General features: G+C 34.3%; 1 protein-coding gene across 1 annotated transcript; it reads right to left on the bottom strand.

Annotated features, from left to right (window-relative positions):
* Nucleotides 1–3,142: 3,142 nt before the first annotated feature.
* Nucleotides 3,143–23,911, bottom strand: LOC128228451 (receptor-type tyrosine-protein phosphatase T-like). Its single transcript, XM_052939767.1, has 28 exons — nt 23,796–23,911; nt 21,106–21,261; nt 20,622–20,873; nt 18,917–19,159; nt 18,553–18,756; nt 17,889–18,083; nt 16,670–16,813; nt 15,980–16,117; nt 15,680–15,817; nt 15,281–15,415; nt 14,936–15,050; nt 14,674–14,795; nt 14,049–14,245; nt 12,079–12,166; nt 11,767–11,828; nt 10,450–10,486; nt 9,942–10,039; nt 9,572–9,700; nt 9,198–9,352; nt 8,751–8,886; nt 7,767–7,922; nt 7,373–7,481; nt 6,772–6,845; nt 6,381–6,512; nt 5,678–5,803; nt 5,432–5,583; nt 4,871–5,006; nt 3,143–3,583 (listed from the first exon to the last, which is right to left on the bottom strand). The coding sequence occupies exons 1-28, from the start codon at nt 23,860–23,862 to the stop codon at nt 3,491–3,493; spliced, it is 3,789 nt and encodes a 1,262-aa protein (XP_052795727.1). The 5' UTR covers nt 23,863–23,911; the 3' UTR covers nt 3,143–3,490.
* Between the last annotated feature and the right edge of the window lie 741 nt (nt 23,912–24,652).

Genomic DNA, 24,652 nt, shown 5'->3' with positions numbered 1-24,652 from the left:
AATATTTTCAATTTCAGCCGTTTTTCTAATTTAAGTAACAGTGGCAATTGATCCATGCTCAGTCTTGAACATACATCCTCGGTGCACTAGCGAATATGAGCAATGCTCAGTCTGAACATACATCCTCGGAGCACTAGGAATATGAGCCATGCTCAGTCTTAAAATCCCTTTTAGGAGCGCTAGAGAATATGAGCCATGCTCAGTCTAAACATACATCCTCGGAGCGCTAGCGAATATGAGCCATGCTCAGTCTGAACATACATCCTCGGAGCACTAGCGAATATGAGCCATGCTCAGTCTGAACATACATCCTCGGAGCACTAGCGAATATGAGCCATGCTCAGTCTTAAAATCCCTCTTAGGAGCGCTAGCGAATATAAGCCATGCTCAGTCTGAACATTCATCCTCGGAGCGCTAGCGAATATGAGCCATGCTTAGTCTGAACATTCATCCTCGGAGCGCTAGCGAATTTGAGCCATGCTCTGCCTGGACATTCATCCTAGAAGCCCCAGCTAATATCATCCATGCTTAGTCTTGAAATTTATCTTAGGAGCGCTAGCGTTTTCATATGAAAACATCTAACAATATGTTGTTCATGCCCGGGCATACAATGCCTTCCTGAAGCTACGCCATTGTAGAACTATAAGCTTACAAAAGTTAGCATATGCATGTTCTTACAATAACGGACGTTTGCAACAGATACATTGTTCCTCTTAACAAAGTCATTGTAAACAATGGTTATAGGTTTGGCTTTTAGGCTTGTTCCTTTATTCCATTGTAAGATAAGAAGACCGGTGAATCAATGTTGAGCGAGATAAACATTGAGTTAACAGAGCGGTCGTCATCTACTTTAGCTAGCTTATTATTGTATTGGATATCACCATAAAACTTCCTGTTTGTATTGAAGTCAACATTTTAGTAAAAATGGCTACGACGACATATGGTAAGTGTTTTAACGTTTTAAGAGCTTATTGAAATATTTCAAATGCTTCCTTTAAACACTAGATTTTACATACTTTCATGTTTCTGAAAGAAATAAACATATCAATGATTTAAACCATAATTGATATTTAACTTAAGTAAAACATGTTTTATCTCTGTTTTATTTACATTCAAATATATAATGTACATCATCTTAAAAAAAGGTGTAAAGAGATGTTGATATTAATTCTATTTGAAGACCTAATTATGTTGTAAATGTCAGTTGCAGATATGCGTGTTGTATGTAAATATAATTATTTCTTGGTTGAACTTGTATTTATTACAAATAATAAATCATTGAAATAAATAAGTAAGAAAACTTAGCATTTATTCAAAAGAAATAAGTGCAGTGCATAACTGTTACAATGAACATGTTTTTCACAAACTTATGAGGTATGCATAAATAGTTTTTCAGGGCTTCTATTCCTTTTGTCAATATATCGGTTTTATTTATCAAAGCAGTTCAGAACAAATATATTTTTAAAAGGATTCGTTATATTTGGCCATGTTTTATGAAGTATAAATGCACTTAGAGAAACAAGTACGTAGCAAATGCTATAAAAGACGAACGATTTTGATCGATAATGAGAAAGCCATTAACTTCACATTAGATCTTTTTCATTTTTAAGCGGAACTTCATACAGTGAATTCTCCTCCACAAGCCCAGCCAGGGTACGGTTACGACCAATCCTGTGAGGCTAGAAGTTATAATGTAGTGGTAAGAGCTGTAGGCAGTTTTGTCTTTTAATATTACCTTTTAAAAACAATATATTCTGAAAGCAGAACATCGATATTTTTTATAAAATATTTGTGAAATACTTCCAAAAATTGGCTGATCACTTTTCTGTTTTGTTCATTTTTTCTGATGATAGGAAACCTCGAGTTTAAATTGCAATGTTCGGTATACTTTAGATCAATCCCAGGATATCCAGTACCGATGACCAGACGGCAACTCGCAACACGCGACGGGTAAACCGTTGTCTGATCGCCACTATCGTTCTTGGACTTCTCCTTGTTTTCTTCAGCAGCGTGTATGCGATTATGAACTACTTCGAGAATAAATACCATCCGTAGCAAGGATCTACGTTTTATAACAATAATATAACCTAACATCGCGAGCTTATAAAATAGGCATACATTGAATGCATAAATTCACACGTTTCATTTTAATCGGCATTCGAATTATTTAAATTTCTCCGATGAAGGATGAGTCATTCTTTGTGTGTTACAGAGGGGAACTAACGATATGTTTTAGAGGTTTGTTATTTATTGGCAGAAGCGAAACATGAGAGTGCAAATATAAAACATCGAGATTTTTGTGTATCCTTTTCAAAATTGCAGTTATTATGTTTACTTTCTAAAATAAATCCAACAAATGCTTTTAAAAGGTCTACAATGTGATTAAAATGTGTTTTTATTTTTTTAATTTGATTTTCCCTTGCATTTCATATATTTTGTGATTGATCTATTTTTTGTACCTAGATGCCTTTAGCTGATTTACTAGAATGAAGTCTGCTGCATTTTTTATTGACTACACATTGTTGCTCTCGTTAACCCTGTTTATATATTGATTCCGCTATAAATAAATAAATCATACATAAAAAACGACTTCATTGTTCGAGCGAGTGTATACCAGGTTAAGCTCTCGAAAACCCTTTAAATCGCAGTAATTTATTCTACTGACCTTGACCTATAAAACATAATTGTATTGATATTCACTGATTATGGGATTTAGTTTGATATTTATATGATCTGAATGTCAGAAAAGGGACTTTGTTACACATTATTTTCTTGGACAACTATTTTTCTTGACTGAATGATTGCACATTTTTAGCAGTATGTGGTAAAAGTGATTTAAAGCTTGTATCATGCAAATGTCTATCATATCCGGTCTTTGGAGTCATCAACTGTGAACTACGTTAGTAACATAATATGGACAAAAATACATATATTCAAAGATGACAATACTACACTACTATCAAACATGTCACGTGACTATACTGCAGGTACTTGTGCTTAATTTAAACGAGTGCTGACAAGTTTTGATGAAACGTTGGCATATTCTGGCCAAAATAACAAAAATTTGAATTAAATTTAATAAATTTAAAAACAACAACGTGTTTAAGCGTGCTTTTTTCTTAAATTAAAAATAAAGTCAGCATATATTTAGAGTATATTTGAAGAAAAGTATAACACTTGTACATAAGAGGTATTATACGACGTGGATTACAATCATACATGATAAAACCAGGGTTAACATTGCATACAAAAGCTTCTTAAAACATATCGATTCCTATTCGAAGGCACTTGCTTTAGTCCCGCTTTATCAGCAAATATATAGTCGCATTTTTAAATCCCTATCGCAATGCGGTAATACAATACAACGCTTTCTTATAAAGGGTTCCTTAATACGTCAGTTAGCTATCACACACACTTGTGATGTTTAAGCTGAATATAATGTAAACACTAAGCCAATCACTGTCATTCGAATTTATAGTCTACTTCCTAATTAAGCATCACTGCCGGCAGATTGCAAGTTTGCATAAGTCATGCTGCTCTCTAGGTACTTTGCTGTGACATTATGGCAATACACATACTGCTCCTGAAATGACAAAGGGCAGAAATCAGTGACTGAACAGGGCATGTCAGTGATTTAATGTAAGAGGGGTTCACTTTTTCAAATCGGCATCATGATCACCATCCTGCTCTCTCGCTACTTTTCTGTGACATTATGCAAATACATATATTGTTCAAGAAAGGACAACTGGCAAAGAAGTCAGTGACTGACCAGGGGCAAGTCAAACATATAACAGAAGAGGGGCGCACGTGTTCAATTAAGCATCGCTTTCAACAGATTGCGTGTTTGCATACGTCATGCTGCCCTCTAAGTATTTTGTGTGCCATTGTGGCAATACACACACTGTTTATGAATGGACAAAAGTCAGTGCCCGACAGGTCATGGATTTTAAGTTAGAGGAGACGCACGCTTGTAATTTGGAGGACAATGAAACAATTGTATTGCCTGCATAATACATTTTTTTTTCAAATGAGATAATTAAACTTTAAAAGTGCTTAGCTTAGATGTATGCATTTATATGGTATAAATTTGCCCTGTGTCATTTACTTGGATGTGCTTTTATCAATTCAATGCTGTAATTTAACAGTTTCAGTATCTGTATAGATTTGTTGTGAAAATAAAACCAGTACATAATCCGAGGTGTTTGTTTTATAATGAAAGTACGTAAATCCTGTACATATTGATTCCTGTGTCGTATGCATGGTTATACGTTGGATGTTGGTCGTTATCACGACGTTGGAACAATGTCGGGGTCTGACTTAAAAAATCATTCTCAATCAATTTACAACGTTTATTCAAAGTCAGTTTTTGACGCTATCACAACGTTTATCCAAAGTTAATTATTTGCTGGTTCCTGATGATCAGAGAATTTGACTAACCTTTTAAGGCGCACAACATACCATGCCGTCTATTTGACATCTTTGACATGCCAGAACGTTCATCTTTACATAAGATGAACACTTTTCTCCAAACGAACTTACAAAGTTAGGAATGTTCTAGTGACTCCGTGATTTGAGATGTCTGCAGTCAATCCTTCATCAAATGAGACATTACAGACATAATTTACTCGTACTTACAAGGTTGTGAAGAAAACTGCTGTATCCGTGACCTGGGATGCCTGCAGGACATTATTCACCAAAACGAGGCGTTACCGATGCATCAAATCGTTCTAACAAAGAATCGGACAATTGATTTGATCCGTGACCGAATATGTCTCATGACCTAATGAATGGATACTTCACCATCCACTCAACATCTGTCCAAGACCTTCATCAGTACAATAGACGAACACTACACTCAAAACGTACTTACCAAGTTCGGGACAATCTGCTTTCTCCGTGACCGAAGATATCTGATGACCTGCGGAATGGATACTTCGCCTTCCACTCGACATCTCTCCAAGATGTTCATCAGCACCACAAACAGACCACTCCTCTCAGCTCCGTTCCTATAGTGTAAGTTAATTATACAATGGAATCTACGGGCGCGAAGGCACCAGCAGTCCAATCCTTTGTCAAAGAGTTTTTCTACAGGCACAATGATCATATCCCAACATACATTCAACGAGACACATAAAGCCGCACGAATACATTTCAAACGTAATTACAAAAAGTGATAATTTAAAATAAGTTAGTTATTCATAAAAGAAAGTTTAACATTGACCTGAGCAATCTACGCTTCGTAATTTGATTTTTTAGTCTAAAGATATGAGAAAATATATTCACTTTTGTCTTCACAAGGCTTTCGGTAAACATAAGACAATGACTGAATATAACACGATTTAAAACATGTTTTTCTTAATATCGTGTAAATGTTAAGAAGGTAATGAATTGATACATCAAATAAATTGTAAACTATGTAGATCCAACTTACAAACAAAGCACAAGAATAGGAGAATCCCAATCATCTTCTGGAGACTGCTGTCCCTCAACCTCTTTTACAAGATTCAACAAGGAGCTGCTGTCTGGGGGAACCAATCGATTTCTAGTCCATTTCTTGAACAGAATGTGTTTGAATGTGCGTGTCTGTAAAAACAATGTAGAACATTTTAAAAGTGTTATAACTTTAATGCACTATGCAAACAAATGTATTTGCGCATAAGTTATAAGAACTATTTACCCTATGATTCAGTTTTAGACAGACTGTCTGTATTTGACAATCTTGCCCTGAATACGTTCGTACTCGTCTAACTTCAAACGCGTCTATTTTCATTTTTTCTTCATTTTCAGGCAAGAAACGTCCAATCTGAAAGGGTAGTTTTAAAATATTTAAAAACACATATAAACATTCGCATGCTCTTCTTAATGACGCACAAAAACATAAGTCAGCTGCAACAACATCGTGAATATACTAAACCAAATGCCTATCACTCAGCCCTCTAAATATTGTCTGCGCTATTGCCATACTTTAAAAATGAGTACATGTGTTGCATTTATCAGAAAAAAGTGTGAAACCCCGAGAACAACTACTCATTATTTGGATTATTAGAAGGTTAAACATACGTAGGGTGAATCTGTGCTTATGTTCTGTATATTTCAAAATATGGGTCGAATAGATCATTTTGCAGCAAATAAACATTTAAGGTTTACTTTGACCTTTCAAAAACGCTCTTTTGTATGCCTTTACAACCAACTGCATTTTTAAATACCATATTTCTTAGTAACTGCTAGTTCATTAAAAAACAACAACAATACTTCAATCCAAAATAAGGTAGATAACTATATTTTCAATTTAGCATTATCTGGTACGTTTACAGTTTTGTTCAGTATATTTTCGTCATCAGTGCAATTAGATTTCTACTTAAGTAAAATATAGTCTTTACCTCTTCTTTCCCACTATCATCAAATTGAACAACAAGATTGATTTCCTCGTCTATAATGAGTCTGCATACGTCGACAGCTGTACTTGGAAGAGGCAACTGGCTAATGATGAACCCCTTTGGGTTGGTGTAGCTCTACCGGAAATAAAATAGGAAATTGTGAGAATTAATCAGTATGTTACTTGCAAGCTTTCCACATTAAATTCATACTTAAACCTATCCCTTTCTCTTGATTTAAGTATTGTTCATATTCCTTTATCTAGCAACCGCTGTATAATGTAAGCTCGTTTCTACGTAAGCGGCAAATAACATCTTTTATCTTACTTGGTCATTGACAAATGTATATATGTATTACTGTGTAAACTGGATATCTATTTCAATGCAAGTCACTTACCGGCATAAAGACTGCGTTAATGTAGTTGTTTCTCCCCTTACCTTGGCTGCGCAGGAAGGGGCGATATTCATCCGCTGCAATATTTATAACTAACTAAAACATTCCTAGAACATTTACACATAGCATTTAATTTTCTACCAGGAACCAACCAATAATCCCGAACAATAGAACACTGTATCAACGAATGATATGAAGGTTTTCACCCCTGCCCAATAACTTAACATCAGTGTAACAATTTAAGCACGATTGTCTCGAAAATAAATGATCATTCAAGTTGTTGTAGGCAATTGGTGTATGTTATGATTTGTTTTTGAGATTTATTCGGCAACGGGTGAAACAGTCTTGCAGACCATGTTATGTATATAAGTATAATCATCAATTTCTTTTCACCGTTTATGACTACTACTTATGTTATTAATTATTAGACAGGCCTAGCTGCCCCATTTATGGTCTTTTATAGTGGCACATAATTGAAAAACAAACAAACGTTCAATTTTACAAACAAACATACACACAAACAAAAACGCACATAATTTACAAAGTAAAGTTTTTATCTCAATATATATAATACAGATTAATTTTTGTAAGGTATATGACGTACCTGAAAGTATATGGTCAAATCTGTTTTTGCTGTAATTGTCAGGTAAAAGTGCATTTGTGCAAGCAATGTCGTCATCAACACTATCCATCTCAAGGCCTTTGTCTAAGTCCTGACAAAACCATATATTTATTTATTGATAATTTGTCGAAAATTAGATTAATGTTCATTATTCAAAATGTAATTGTTGTTAAAATATGTCATGTATATCTGTATACATGTACATACGGTGTTTACGCATCATATATTAATTTAAAGCTAAGAGAAATATTTCATACACGTCGTTTACCTTGATTTATAATTTGCTTATAAATAATGCATTTTTAAAGTGTGATCAGCTTTTTTTGAGTCAACTTTTTTCAGTCGAAAACGGAAAGAGAGAATCCATAGATTTAACCTCGTATTGAAGACGTAATCTGGATTTTCTAGACTTTGATTTGTGTGCCACACGTGACATCTCTCTAAAGGTATTGTCAAAGAGCTCGTTTCGTACTGGTTCAAATGGGAGTACGAATAATTCCAACATCAGACGATGAAGGAGCCGGTACTGGCCCTTAAATATGAATGAAGAGTAGAATTGTTACGTACGTTTTAATAAATACTTTGAGTATGTTGTTCTTGTTTTGCACATGGTTCACTTAATAATTCGTTATGATGATACTGAAACAAACAGAGCTATCACAAGAGCAATGACTACCTCCGCACGCCGCCCTGACTCAAAACATTTCAAATAATATAAGTCAAAGTTAAGTTTTAAGTTAAAGTTAAAGCTATTATTGTAAAACAACGACAATCTTTACCAAATATGAGAATAATTCATGTATGACTATGGGAGCAGTTCGCGCTGAAGTTAACGCTTGAACAGTCAAGTGTTCAAGAGCTTGCAACTAGCAAAATATATGTTTGTCACTAGAAAATTTTATTGTGTTCATGTGTATCAATTTGGTTTAAGAACGACCTCTTTTAAACAGTGTAAAACGTCTGATTAAGAAACTTAAGAAACCAAGAGTCATGTGCAAATAACCCGTAAATGATTTGCTGCAATTGTAAACAAGTGCTAAGCACTAGTAAACCATAAAGTGATCATGTGTATCAAATTTTATTAGGATCCCTTTTAAGCTGTGTAAGGAATATGCTACACAAACCTTCATATATCTATAAAGTTCCATAAAACTTAACCGAATGGCCCTAATTGGCGAATTATTTGTTAAGAAACTCGTACACGTCATGTGTGGTATTTGTACCTAGCTTCAGAACAATGCATCCAACACTATAGAAGAAGGTCGCTCCGTAAGTTTTACAACATACCGCCCTTCCGACAAACCGACAAACCAACCACGCCACATACAAACATGGTAACTTAACACTACAAGCCTCTTACCACTGTTTGCACCATGTTAACTCTGTCCTCTCTCAAATCTGTGACACACTGTGCAATATCAACAACTTCTGTCGCTCTTCCCTGGTCGTAGAGATAATCCATGGCTATGAATGTCCCCGTTCTGCCAATCCCCGCACTAACAAACACAATAGGAATTTGTTTGAATATACATTTATACGTCTTTAAAAAGAGCATAAACAACCAAAAAAACTCATACTTCAAGCTTCATGCGTCTCACATAAAAAATACAACATCACAAATTACCGGAAGTCGATAAATGTTACTACATCCGTCATTAAACTTTAACGTGTATTTAAAAATAGCGTTTTGAAAATGCATTAAATGCATTACGGTTTCTATAATGAAGCGTACAAAATAATTTAGATATATTTTGTAATGATAAAAATGTTTGCATGTTTTGTAAATAATGTTAGCAATGCTATGGACCTGCAATGCACAAGCCACGGATGTTTCCTTTGGCCACCACGAAGTTTGACTTTTCTCCAGAAGTGTATAAGGCTTATAGGACTTTGTGGCACATCTTTGTCCGGCCAGGATGTGTAGTGAAACTGTGTCAATTTACGACGTTCCGATGGATGTGTCTGAAATATTCATATCTATAGGATTATGTAAAGTATTTAAAAATAGTTCAACGTCGACTTTTTACATCACTGACATTTACCAAGGTCAAACGTCATTAGCAAATTGACCTAAGAAATGCCTTCCGTCTTTTAACATCAAATGCAAAAACGAAACATACTTGTTTGTATATAATAGTAAATGTGTTAAACAGGTCATATTGTAATCATATAACGCTATACCGTTCTGTGAAATCCAACTGTTCTTATACAGAAATCAGCAAACACTTCCTCCTTCATCAAAGTAACTTCAAAATTGCCATAAGCCGTCTTATGTTTGAGTCCTTCGCCCCAGTACTGTAGACATTTCATCTAAAGTCGAACAAATATGTATAGAAAAAAGGCAAATTACAACATGTTCAAATGCGAACATGTATTCACATTTAAGTATGATTTTAGATTACATTATGTTTTCAAATGTTTACTATGTTTTCAATCCTTATTTTTTGTATTGTTGTTAAAAACATTGTATATGTAAATTTGAAACAAATACTGTTAAAACTAAATGTTTATTATCACCGATATGTGTTATGTTTGGATGAGAGATTCAAACCTTTGTTTCCTCCACCAGATTGGTTACCATAACAACCGTTTGTATGTTTTGTTCCCAAATCATCTGCCAAAAATCCTCCATGTTGGATTCCATAGGACCTTTAAAAGCGATATAAACGCAATAATCACATCGTTTCTGAGTTCTTTGTAATATTAACATGGCTTCAATGGTAAGGTTTACATTTACAGCCTCCAGTATTCGTGTTAAGCTCGTCTGTGTTTAGAAAAAAACGGTCAAGGTATTTTGTCACGAAATAGTCTTCGTCGTAGTAAAACCACTTAAACATTGGCCACAACAAGAAAACAAACGCTCAAGACTTTTAAATAACTTGATACACATTTTGCTAGAGAAATTAAGCACATTTTAGCAAGTCATACGTTCTGGTTTTCAGAAATTTTTAGTAAGGTTCCTAGTTTCAGTGAAAAAGAAACACATCTCAAGATGTGTGTTGCAGCACAAAGCTCTGCTCCTGTTAGATCTTTTTTTTATTCGTCAAATAAGTACATACCCTGAGACGCAACATAGGAAATTGTCTTTTGAAATCCCTGAAACAAAATGGAACGGCAGTTGTACATAGAGAATAATTACTGTGCAACTAAACTACACATATAAATATAAATCATACGCATTTAGTCCAGAATGCTTTTTAAATTTTCGAGAGTTTATTTGAAAGCAATTGTTATGGGGGAGGAAATAAGGTTAAAAGGTCCTGAAGGAAAAAATAAAAGACACAAAACGGGGTTTTCCTCGACCTTCTTTTGGACGTTTTAGACATTCTTCAATCATGAAGACAAATTACGTCTGACTTGTGTCAGTCTGTTCAACGGCTGTACTAAGTTTGAGAAAATACCGCAAATATTCAAATGCATGAATTAAGATCCTTTAATAGACTGAAAATAATGACCTGAACACAGAATTCAACTGCTAATTGTTATTCATCATAAATGATATACTTGTTGAAATTCACAATAGTGTGTGTATATGATCAACCATGGTAGGGAACAAAACATTAATTTAAATCTTTTAATTTAGTTATACCATACGAAACTCAGGCCCGTGATAGATTTTAGGAAAATTTGGTTGAATTGTTTTGAAATATATCACTGTCAAGGGCTGTCTTTTAATATTAATGTAAATAGACATATTCAGAAAACATTTTTGATGGTTACTTTGAAAAAATGTCGAATTCCCTGACGGAGATAAATTGGGACTGAAGAAAAAAGCAGAGTAATGAAACATATTGGTGTGATTAAAAGTTAAAATGGCCATTACTCTTTGAAATCATTGGATCTGATGCCAAAAATAAGCGCATCTCATATTCCACGAGAAACCAAAAGCATGCTGCAAACAATTCACAATATACACGCCTAAATTTCTCAACGGTTTGATTTTAATAAAAAAACATAAACATCGGAACAAATTTGTGAATAACTTTTCAATATAGTTGCAGTTATTGCGAGAATAGAAAAGTGCCTCAATAGGACGTTACAATGGTTACGAGTACCTGTTCTGTTCCCCGCGCATTTAGTATACGTCCTATCAGAGTAATGATAAACGGTTCACTAGTTGGTTCCGAGATATGGGTTATTTAACATTAATTCTAACTTTGGAGGAACGAGCGGTGGAAATAATAAAACTATTTAGATACGGTGCTACCTTATATATATAAATATAAAACCCCGGCCTAAACTCAAGCCTATTCTAACTTTGTGTCATACTTTTATAAACATTACATATTTTAAAAACGTCGTATTCTATTTTCTAAAACAAAGAACTTTATATAAAAATTAGTTACTAGCAATTTTCGTTCACATCAGAACCTTACTTTTATAAAGCAGGCATTGATGTAGCTCGTCTCAGTTTGTAGGACAACTCTGGAGTGGTCGTCTGTAACAATGTTTTACATAACATTTTTAAAGTTAACAGATATAATTATGTAATACCTATTAATATGTAATCTGTATCATGCTACGTAATTATATATATTCCCATAATTCAGTTTATCATATTAATAATTAATCATTTGTATACAAAACATGTAGCCACATTACTCATAGAAGATACTTTGTGAGCTATAAATATACATTTGTAAATCTTTTTGATTATAAATAGTGGAAGAGTAAACATGTCAACCTACATGCATATAATCCCTTATATCGGTTTTTGCCAATATTTTCGGATCGTTTTGCTGCTGTTGTAGGGAACTGAAGGCCAGATGGGATTTCCTACAAGAGATAATTATATTCTTGATGTTCATGTGTTTTCAATGGTGGAGAGGCTGACATACCTTAGAAGATGAATCACCGGCATAACTTGTATTGCAATAAACAAACATGTGTGCGTAACAGACCGAGATTTCATTCCAATTGTTACGCTAGGACAAAACAAACGCCCGGAAATCAGCTTTACGTCAAGGACGTCATTCCGATAGCATTGATTGTTCAAAAGTAATCAAAAAAATATGCAAACATGTTGTGTGCGGGTGAAATGCCGAAATTGTCCAGTATTACACAATGAAAAGGGACAGAAAAAGGATAGCTGGTGGCACTCAGAAAACACAGCGTTTAGGATGTGAATTTAATGGCTTCTCTTTTAGCTAATTGGACATTAACAGAAAGGTGGCCAAGACAAAAAGCCGTTTTTTTTATTAAACGGCATACATTTCAAAATATATTTGTTTACCGATGTAAAACAACAATTGTTACCGAAATAAACAGTTTATGTTTTAAAAATATGATAGTTGCTGATTTTTGTTTGTACACATATATGAAAACAATAACTCAACTTGATTTTGTTTAATATAATTATCAATATTTGTTTACTGTCAATTCAAGATAATAAAAGTTTGTAATGAACCTATTGCCTTTTTTTCAAACTGAAACTGATTGTATCCGTATAATTGTAATTAAGGGGGAAACGAAACATTAACTTAGGCAATACAAGATCAAATTATAGTTATGCGTTTCTATCAAAAGAAGTTGTAAACCCATGTGTAGTATTTTTGCGGATATCTTTTAAAATATTCAAAAATGATTATTTATACATGTTATGTTGAACCTAACAACTGTGTTGAAGCCAGGCACATATAACTGTAGTGGCCGGTAGTGTTCATTCGGCTTTGTATGTGACGAAGACAAAAACATTCGTGGGTGACAATGGATGCTACTGGCAACATTATACAAACAGTTTAATTCAAAATAGGTCCACGTGTATAACTGAAACGTTGGAGGTTATAAATGTTACGTCTCCCAATATATAGCTACAGTTGTATTTTCTGTAAGATTTAAGTAGCCATCAATATAACAACATATTGGACATGTAGCTGTATTGTAACTGTTACATGGGTTAAAGGCAAACATATAAGCAACCTTTTAACTGCTTTTGAAAATACAACCAGTATCACAAATTGACAGAGGTGATTATGTTTTATTTCAACTACTGTGTAACTCTACGAATGACCGCATTTGTGTAAAATGGATTTTAACAAATCGTTTAGCTTCGCCCCAGAACACATTCGGTTTGTATCACGATATTTGAAACATTGTTGTATAGTCATTCATTGTTTTTTTTATTCTCTATGTAGGCTATAGTATTGTGTAACGTTTTTTCAACTGACTGTCCTTATTTTAACAAAAACGGCCAATTTTAAAATATTGGACGGTTGGTAGAAATGAAATACAACTGTACTGTATTTTCACTGTTTTATTTGGTAATTATGTATGCCTTTCATTTTCCCTTTCCATATCCATCCGTAAAATACAGACTATTCATTTATCCTCGTGTATATGCACGTTATCATTGTTTTTATAATGTACGATATCAATATTTTTCACCTCATGAAAGCTAAATGTAAATATTACATTCACTCAATAAAATATATCGCAATCAAAAACTGAAGAATTATCCTTCATTATGTTATTTTGCATGCTTTTTAAAGAAACTACAACTGTTATCTAATATCCTTTTAAGCATATTGTAGGTAAAATTACTTTTTTGCTAAATGTATTGCAATCTAATACAACAACAAACATGTATCTTTAAACTCTTTAGAACATTAATGTAGTAAATCGAGTATGAGCAATAAATGTTTCACAAAGAAAACTATACCTGAAACTTTCTTTCGAAGAAATCAATATCATTGTAGTGTACTTTTAAATACCCCTCAAGTTCACGGACAGCGATGGGATTGATCGAGTGGAACGACGCCTTTCTTTTGAAAGGTTCTGTATTGTAATACACACTCGGTTCATCACATTCTGTTATGTTAAAAGCACCAGAGGCAATAACTGTTGCCTCGCCGATGTCTGAAATAAAACAAAGACCTTCGATGAAGCTATTTTGATACGAGTCTGTTTGTGGTGATGGTACTTGAGTATGCGGTGTAAATACGTTTGTATCTCTAGTTCATTGTCGTTTGCGCCCGTACTTTGTGCCTTTTAACAGGATTTATATTGGAATATTTGACTACTGAACTTGTCCTTGTAGTCCATTGTATTTATACAGGGTGAGATTGTATGAAGAAACAAACAGGCGTAACAATAGAATGCCCATGTTTCATGATGACCTTGCACATTGTATAATTGTAGCCTTTTCCAAAGTTCACTCTATGCATAACATTGACTTGAGCAATATGTACAAGTAAATGCATGACTGTTTGTAAATTTCACAAGCTACATATTTAGCGTAAATGGTCGAAACGTAGATACATTTACGTCATAAAACATGCGTATACCTTGTGCAGTGCTCGTCTGTTGAACAGCAGTGGTGTTGATGTAAACATTGTTTTCCCCAACCATGTTTATACCAGATTGGTCATCTTCAGTTCCATTTGCATAAGTCGATTTTGCTGTACGTCTGGAAATATCACAAAATACAAACACATCATGAGACCATAACAGCGATTTACATTTCATGCATTCTCAGAAATGTTATTGAAAGAACTTTAAGACTACAAGTAAAGGAAACACTAGCTAAATCAATAAGTAAGTGTGTACCGTTTTATTGGTTTGGCCTTCCTTCGTCTTATGAATATAACCGAGATGACAATGCCGACAGCGATAACAATAACAACCACAACGCTTCCAGCAATAACGGACCCAGATGAAGACGCTGAAGAAGAAACACACATTCGAACAATTTATTATGAATGCTATATTTGTTGGTTTATGGTATATGTTCGATTTACCAGTAGATAGAATACGATTTCAGTAATTTAGGATATAAAACAATTATTTATAATACGTACCAGTTCATTGTATTTTGTTTTGCTGTTCGATTCTGGCAAAGTTCTAATAATGCATATATTATAATTTGTCACCAAATTAAATTAAGCAACGTACCAATGTCTTTACAGGTTTCGCCTTTAAAACCAGATAAACATCCGCCCAAGCAAGTGCCTGTTCTCTTTTTACACCCCGCAACGCAGTTTCCGCACGTTTCTAAGCAATTCGAGCCGTACGTTCCATTTTCACATTCTTCGTTGAAATGCGAAACATGTTTTAGTTTCAATATCAAAATATGAACGCTACTTTACAACCATTTATGGTAGATATGTGTTACACAAAATGGTCACTCAAAATTCACGTTTATTATACATGTGTATGTATTGAATCTAAAAACGAGTGTCACTTTAACCAATTCTTCTGCAAACAATACATTCAAATTGTATACAAAATCGGTGTTTTTTATTTATACACATCTCTAGGCATAAACAAATAATTAATTATAAACTGAATTACCTTGGTCACAAAGTGTACCGTTCCATCCAGCATCACACCCTGCTGAACAATATCCAGACGCCTTGTCACAATCTAACCCTAGTCCACAGTGACCACAGTTTCGCGAACAGTTGAAACCATACTTGTCAAGGTCACATTCTGTAAGGAAATATTGTTGCTGTTTGTTTTTCTTTAAATACTTGCTTTTAATTAAAAGTAATGATGTAGATGCTGTTCATCCGTTAAACCACTGAAATATGTTCAACAAATGTATTGTATTGTTTTACACTTCTGACTCTGATTATACATTCTCTTACTCACCATCCTCACACTTTGGAGTCGGCTTATAGCCCGGTGCACATGTCTTGCAGTGCCCATTGCTAACGTTGCACGAATCTCCATTGTTGCAGTGGCCACATTGATATGTACATTCCTCTCCCCACGTGGTATTACTACAAACTGTTTAATTGAAGTACACATTAATAGCATAATTCAACAGTAACTACAGAAACAAGTCAAATAACCTCATATAGACTAAACAACAAACATATAACAAACTAAACAACAAAGACGAACTAAAAATATCCTAATTATATTTGCATCAACATTCTTTTTTTGGCAATTGGACAGTCAGCAAAACAAGAGAGCTCGTCTTTAATTCGCATTTGATTGATTGGCATCGAATGCCAAAATACGTTTAATCGTTATTATTATGTTATTGAAACTACAGGAAGAAGATGAGCAGCTTAAAAGTAGTTTGATGTTCGTGCTTAATGGTAAAAATCGCGATTTTAACAGACACATATCACGGAAGACAACACAAACGTCGTAAATGACAATAAACAATTTATCAACAATAAAAGAAAGCTCCATACAAGACAGCATTCCTTCACAGCCTATTGACACTAACACAATTCCGTGTAAGGCAGTAAAACAGAGTATTGGTTGAGATTTAAAATAAATCGGAGAAAGATTTGGGTTAATAAAATTGGTTTATCGAGAATAGCCTACCATGGTCACACAGTCCATTTCGTCCTGTTGATCTGCCAGCACAACCGGAAGTACAAACTCCGGTCAGTCTGTCTTTCATAGATCCTGGGACTCGACAGTTACAGGGAATAGAACAGTTGTATCCGCAATAGTTCTCCGGACAATCTGGAATACAATGGAAACGACAGGGAAAAGTCCAGTAACCTTGTTTAGATGTGCATGTACATGGTTCAATACCAAACTAACACTTAGCATGACACACACACACACACACACACACACACACACACACACACACACACACGCACACACACCCACACACTTTCCCATGACAACAAACATATACCACAGCCATTGAAGTTGTGTTATCAATAATCTAAACGTTTAAACTGTATATTAAATAATTATGCAGCATTATTTGACTTGGTTATATATGCATAATGAAATGTATGCTGGTCGAGACAGCAACATCGCTTTGATTAAAATTTATAACAATATAACCGTTGTTCAATACACATCTTAATAAAAAAACACTGTTTTTAGAATTTCACACATGATATTAAAAATTGTGTACACACATTTGGAATAAAAACGTTTTTTTTTCGATTACCTTTATTGAAATTTCTTTATATTTTCTCATATAATTTTGAAGCCAATTGTTGTTTACATAGGACAGTTTCCAAGCGAAACAAACATTATTAAAATTTACAAAATGGAACAATAAATCGTTTACAGCAATACACTTTGGTTAATGTTTTATCTAAGATGTCATTAAACCGTCAACACAATCGGTCTATTCATTTCTGGTATTTTCCTGTAGAAGGATAGCCTGATATCCTACTAAGCTAGACATACTTAAACAAAAAGTTTAATGAAAACAATAAAAGATGAAAACTACAGGGATTAGCCCAGTAGTCTAGAATTCTAAACATAAACACGGTCGAGGCACAAGGCAATGGCCTACACGACAATAAACTAGAGAAACAAAAGTATAACACCGCATACACGAATTAAAAACACCCACAAAATTTTGCATACCATATACGCATCAAAATAGCTTTATCATAAATAATGGTTTCATGTTTCTATATAATATGAATCAAACAATAATAAGTTGGATTCCTTATTGAAAGAAAGAGTGTTCCATTTTCGGTCAACGCAAATTAGTATATATTTTATGTGTACTTATTTATGAAGACGCAGTTACCTTTCATGATATGTTTTAAAACAATTAACTTACATCCAAACATTTGTATTTCACACATATCTAAGTGTTGCTTTCCGGCCATTTGTCGTATTTTGAAATACTGCCCTTTTGACGTCAAGACAATTCCAGTCATTGGTCGAACGTCGGTTGAATTATCAAAAACCTTTTCGAAAAGACTTGTTGAATTGTTGTATACTTCAATCTTAAATCCAGTATCTGGGAAACCATCTACATTTGAAAGTGTAGGATGTGTAAACTATTAATTAATCAATTGTATAGATCTGAAACGAACTGTATCGAAAGGAAACGATTTAATCTGATGATTTAATTAGTTTGTTTCTATACGATATATATTGTTCTTAAATAAGACATTTACTGGCAAACTTAATCACCGCTTATTGGGAATCTGTTTTAAATTTAGCGCTATTATCCGCAGTGTTGTCACACGATAGTACTGATAGTAATGCGCACATATTTCGGTTTACAATAGCTGTTCAATGTTAGCGATTTAAACGTTTAAAGTATTTTCCTGCAAGTTGTAAGATTTGAGCATCTTAGTTTTGCTACTACTGATGATTTGTTATACGTGCATTGAGGTTAGGAAAACATTTTGTCCAAATAGTGTTCCTTTAAGTATTTTTACTTTAAAAGGAAACATATCAATAGTCTCCTTATTCATACATGCACAAATATGTACCTGTTGGATATCTAGTGATCTCAATCAAGTTCAATTCTACTTGTTGCATCAGATCAACTTGTATCCAATAAGGCTGGTTATCATGCACGTTAATCCGAGGGCAAGCTGTGTCTGTGTTTCCATCAACTGCTACTGTTGATGAATACGTAGTCTGTATGATGTTCGGGCTTAGAGTTAACCTTTTCCCAAACGCTATGTTCCTTCCTAATGTACAAAAATATATTTACAAACAATAGCAAAGGACACACTTAAACATACGTTCACATATATATAATTGAGGCAATCGACTTACATGTTGGATTTATATATACATTTAGTTACCTTAAAGCGTATACTACACAATGCATGATATGGAGCTAATTACCTGCGCTAATTTTGATATCACAGAGAACTAGCTGTGTATTTTTGTTGGCCATCTCAATCCTGACTGAGTTTCCAATTAAGGTATTTTCACACTGCACAACCATGGTTCGATTCGCGATTTTGCTACCGTTTTGCTGGTAACACAGGGAACGACTAGTGGTCAGCGGTACTTTGATTTTTTCCTCATCTGAGTAACCCCATGATGTGAGGTTTTCTATGTAGATCTTATATCCTTTAAAGTACGCTGAATAATACGAGTACACGTTCATAGATACTATTTTAATTCTGGGTTTTTAATGCTAAATTGGGTAAGCAAAGGGGATTTATTAAAGTGGACATTGTTTCCCATTGTAATCGCATCGATATAGACCCGACCAAGGTAAAGTATAGGCCACATTGTTCTGTCACATGTGACATTTATATTGTTGTACAAAAACGGTTAAAACGCCCTTTCAATATCGACCTTCAATGAAAGGGACTTTGCTCGACGGACTACATAGAAAGAGTTGCATAAAAAAATATGAAAGCAATGACTTGTGTCATTACATTGGCGGCGATGCACACCATAATTACAGATAAAGTAAAGCTTTGCAAGGTAAATGTGAGATAGAAACGTTACAATTTGAAACAGGAGGAGAAGGATCATTTGATGGAAGTAATTAGAAACTCAATGCAATGTTGCCATTGCGAATGTGAGTGACTGCATTGTTCTGAAACTGTTACCGGTGAAGAAACCTTAACATCATTTTTCGAACAAACTGAAAAAGCAAGCAAGTTCAGGAGAAAAAAATGTTACGTATTTGTCCACGTGCAGAGGAATATGGCCAAAGTGCCTGTGTCGGAAGGACAACCCATTACCTGATCGGTTTAAGCCCGCTACATCCTACCGATGGAGGCCGGTAAAAAGGACCTTTCACGTTTCGAAGTAGGCATTTTTCCAGGCTTTTACGACAATGCCATTGCTTACAAGTCAGCCGTGGTAAAAAAGTTTTTAGCGAGTAACAGACACTTTATTTTCAAGGGCATAAACCAGATCTTGTGTTTTTTCGGACGAACAAGGTACTCAATAAGACGAGCCATGCTTAAGGCTCAGACATATTCCAGTATACAAACACTATATCTGACGAAGGCTACCGAAATTCATTTTCGATGGGAAAGCGCGCAAAGGTTCATGCGGAAGAATATGAAATACTCTTTTCTATTCTTTTTAGTTGTGCGTTTGATTTTTAAATAGCGCATTTTGTTTCATAAAATTCATATGTCCCTTGTAATCAGGGAATTTTTTGAGATTCAGTGTTTATACGAAAGTAAATAGTAACAGACATAATGAGACATAACGTCGTTTTGTGGTTACACTACATTTAGTGTTTTTTGTCAATGTAAGGGCAATATATTTTGCTATAACAACAATGTTATATTGAATGGAAAGTAAATAAATGTGTTGAGGTTAATAAAAAATTATATCGCTGTGTCGGATTAACATTTTTAGATTACTACAGAATAAGTACGTGAATTACTTTGACAGTTCATTATTTCAAAATACCTCTGATATATACTTGCCATGACGACAATGTTATATTGAATGGAAAGTAAATAAATGTGTTAACGTTAATAGAAATTTATATTGCTGTGTCAGAAAAGAATATTTTTAGATTACTACAGAATAAGTATGTGAATTGCTTTGACAGTTCATGATTTCAAAATACCTTTGAGAGTTTTATTGTCTGACAACACCAGTTGAAAATCGTTAAATCGTGTGTTGTTTATAAAGTAAATGCTCCAGAAAGGATTGATCTTTCTTCCACTTCCAGCAGATGTGTTGTTTGTGGAGCTACAGGTTGAATAGTTTCCATCATGGGCGAGATGCGAATACATTGGTGGTGAAATATTATCTAAGTGCCGTGACCCGTATGCTTTCCTCGTTGAGTTCGGGTCAGAAAATTTAAATGCAATATCATCTGAAATGTACACATAGATATAGAAAGTGACTAGTTTTAATTGTAAGTTACAGCTTGTTTTAACCATTGTAAAAGTGAATGATTATAGTGCCAAATGAACCCGTTAAACGTCCTTGTACATGAAAATATCCAAATAAAAGTAGCACCTTCATCGAAAAAGACAATACTAATGATAATGCTGCTGACGATTATTCTGCTAGTGCTGATGCTGTATGTGAAGCTTATGTCTTACAGTACTGGCATGCGGGTCCAAACCAGGGTCCTTCACACTCGTCACACTCCCCTGTTTTACCATCACACATTTTGTTTCCAACGCAGTGACAAAGGTGCTCACAGTCTGGCCCGAAACGATGAAAACCATTACTGTCGACATTGCAGGCTAAACTCACTGAAAAAAAATATAACCCTCGAAAATATTTTATAACTAATATTGGGTAGTTTTCCTCAGTTACATGATGGGTAAATAATTACGCTTGAAATAGGTAATTCGATATTTAAAACGATCAATATAGGTACAATCCAAGTAATAAATACATAAATGCTAAAGTCGTATTGTTTGGTTTCAGGACCGAAACTTATACTTATAAAGGTCTTTCCACGCACATTTACTTCAGTTTTGCTTGACAATTATGGCGCGAAGTCGCCGTATGTCCTGGTACGATTGAAATGCCGTAAGGTGAAAATTCACTGCAAATCTGTGCCAGTTAAGTACTACCCTATATTGAACCTATAGCTATAGTCTCACACTGGAAGTGTGGTCATATAATGTACCTTACTTCATTGAAAGCTACATCTGTAAAACGCACTCAACATATGCGTGACATTCTTGCATATTTGCATATAAGATAAAAACAATTAATTTCTAAGATAAATGCAGAGATTGCCAAGAAAATATGTTTATAATCACAAGGGGTTTACACTGTGGAGAAATATGTATTACACCTTTTTGTTACCATCGACCTAGATACAGTTTCATTTTCCAATGTATTTTGACCAAACTTTAGATAAACATGTTTTTCTCCAAGCAATTATGCGTTCGACATTTCGTTGGCCTGGATTTACAGATTATTTATAACAATGTTGCTTTAGAAAAAGGAATTATAACTTTTAATGTTAATTGGTCAATCATTATGGGATAAACTTAGGTGTAGTTTACTTGTATACTAAAGCGCCCTTGTTGCTTATAAAACCCGATTCGAAACGTTTACTTTGGCAAGTAGTATTGATTTGAAATGATGTCACTAAAATGATTGCAATATGGGTTTTTCGCGCGATGCCAATCAAGGAGAATTAAATGAATATATGTCTGCAAATTGTAACACAACAGACACAAAGAGTTGTTTAATTTCGGTGCTATATCGAAAACTATTTCTCTCGCCATCACATAAAGTTATATTTTCACGTGCGCCCCACGTAAGCATGAAAATAAGCAGCCTAGCAGCGTGAAATAAGCATCTTAGCCTGGTAATGTGAAGTAAGCAGCAAAGCCTGGCAGCGTGAATTGAGCAGGCTGGAAGCCTGGCAGCATGAAGTTAGCAGCCTAGCAGTGTGAACATAAAAGCCTAGCAGCTTAGCACCGTGCAGCCTAGGGGACTGGCAAAGTAAGTAATTCGAATTATATACATTTAATACGACACGAGTACATATAGAACAGATAACTTAACAGTTTTTATGTATACATTATCAAATGTCTGCCCAGCATACAATTCAACACAACATTTCATTTTTGTGGCATCGATTAGCAAGAAAAATATCCGAGCAACTTAGTTAAAGCCATCAACATACATGTATATTTTAGTTCATTGTTTAATTTTTATATTGAAGCCAAAATCACGGGAAATGTCGGGTAATGAGATATTGAAAAAAAACAAGCTTATAAATGTTATGAACTCCGAAAAACTCATGTTAACACCATTTAAACCCGACATTTGATATCCTTTTATTACTAATGTTGTATGAATGCGTTGTTTGCAATGTCGATTGTTTAGACTGCCACGAAGGTACCAGAAGTACATTTCATCAATCTTATGATTCGATGTTAAAAAGAACATTGTTGCCTCTAAATGAAGTTTAAAAAAAGACGAACAAATAAACGAAATACAAAATATATTTTTGATGTGTTCATGGCGTTATACATTTAATACAATTATTCCTCTAACCAAAATGGTGATATTTTCCACTCCATGTTCAGGTCTTTATGCTACTCTATACAAAAAGTGAAATGTTGTTTCCAAACGTAGGCGGAGCACATATTTTATATCGCATAAATCAAATCTGTTTAAGTCTGTGTAGTACATGCATTGGTGTCGTTTAAAGACATACAATATATTAATGTTTCACGCGGCCAGGCTGTCATTTTGTAAGGCTGCAAACTGTACGCCATCACGCTGCCAGGTTGCCAAACTGCTCATTCATGTTGCCTGTCTGCAAGTCTGCTAACGCCACGCTGCCAGTCTGTCAGGCTTTCTCAACGTTGTCAAATTGTCTGACTGCTAGACAGCTAAATTGACGCTGGCAAGATGCCAAGCTGTCAGGATCCTATCTTAACTCGACCAGGTTGTCAGAATGCTTATCTGTCAACTTTACAGTCATCAAATATCGTATATGTACATTGTTTTGTATGATTTGTATCATTTGCTTCAAGTGCGATCTTCAAGAAACATACTCTGCATGCGAATTATGCAAGTAGTCTTGCTTTCATTGACTGTAAAAAGCAGTATTCTACATGATGCTAGCACGGATAAATGTGGATAATCCATTTCTTATAATTTCAATTTTCTATTCTTTAACCCCGATTAAACAGATGAAAAAACTACACTGCGGACAGAGTTTGAAACACCATTTACCACGCTTGATAGGATTGTTTTAGGACAAACAGTTCATTCCTTTATAATTACTAATGTACAAATTGACGAAACTTACGTGAAAAGTAAAATCTGTTAAGATACACAAAAACAAAAATAAATCCAACATGTCGGTAGTCCCCCATGCTGAACGAATGTGACAATCTGAAATAAGGAAGTTGGTAAATAAGTGCATCTTCAACTCACGAACGTAGTTATTAAATGTAATTTAAACTGACAATTCAATAGAAGCATAAATCTAAAAGCACTTCAAAGTACCACTTTTAAAACACGTTTAAGGTTTGAATTTTTTGAATAATAAAGAACAAGGGAATCTTTAAATTAAGTTTAACAAGTGGTTCCTTATTATGTGTTGAGTAAACGTTGATATTAGTTGTAAGTCTAGTGATATCATTTGTAAGTCTATGTGATATTAATTTGCTTCTATTATGCTCTTTTCTGCATGTGTATTTACGTGAAGTTCAATTTCATCCATTATCAATATTTCAGCATGATTTGCGAATGACATATATTAAATGACTCCCTTATTATACAACTGACAGTAAATTGCAACTGATATAAAGTTACTGATAAGTATTCTTAATGTATCAGAACAAAAGCTGTGCCATTTCTTATCTGATTCTAACATGTTTATTCGAAACTTCAAACTTAGAGCATATGTTTGAGAGCATCTTATTCGGAAAAATGTATTTCTCTAAACTAACGGTATGTTTATCTAAATTTTGTTTTCCTTTAATCATTTGTTTCAATCTTATACATATTTAAGGTATTTGATATAGAATAACACTGCACAGTAAATTTATTTAATATGTATTTAAAATAGAAACAAAATGCGTTTTAGGATAAGTTCAGATGACAAATGTTTCAGCTTCTGCTAGTTGGCACGTTGTCCATGGTCTCTGCTGTCGAAGAAGA

The sequence above is a fragment of the Mya arenaria genome, chromosome 3, assembly GCF_026914265.1.
Source record: "Mya arenaria isolate MELC-2E11 chromosome 3, ASM2691426v1".
Classification (NCBI taxonomy): domain Eukaryota; kingdom Metazoa; phylum Mollusca; class Bivalvia; order Myida; family Myidae; genus Mya; species Mya arenaria.
Note: the sequence above shows the minus strand (reverse complement) of the source record. Positions and strands in the feature narration are given on the sequence as shown.

Excerpts from the sequence above, each read along its gene's own strand:
- LOC128228451 (XM_052939767.1), bottom strand. The coding sequence starts at position 23,862 with ATGGGGGACTACCGACATGTTGGATTTATTTTTGTTTTTGTGTATCTT. Across the intron at positions 10,487-11,766 it reads TCAATGCCTGCTTTATAAAA|GGATTTCAAAAGACAATTTC; the intron begins GTAAGGTTCTGA and ends ATTTTGTTTCAG. Across the intron at positions 3,584-4,870 it reads AGCAGATTGTCCCGAACTTG|GAGCAGTATGTGTATTGCCA; the intron begins GTAAGTACGTTT and ends TTGTCATTTCAG.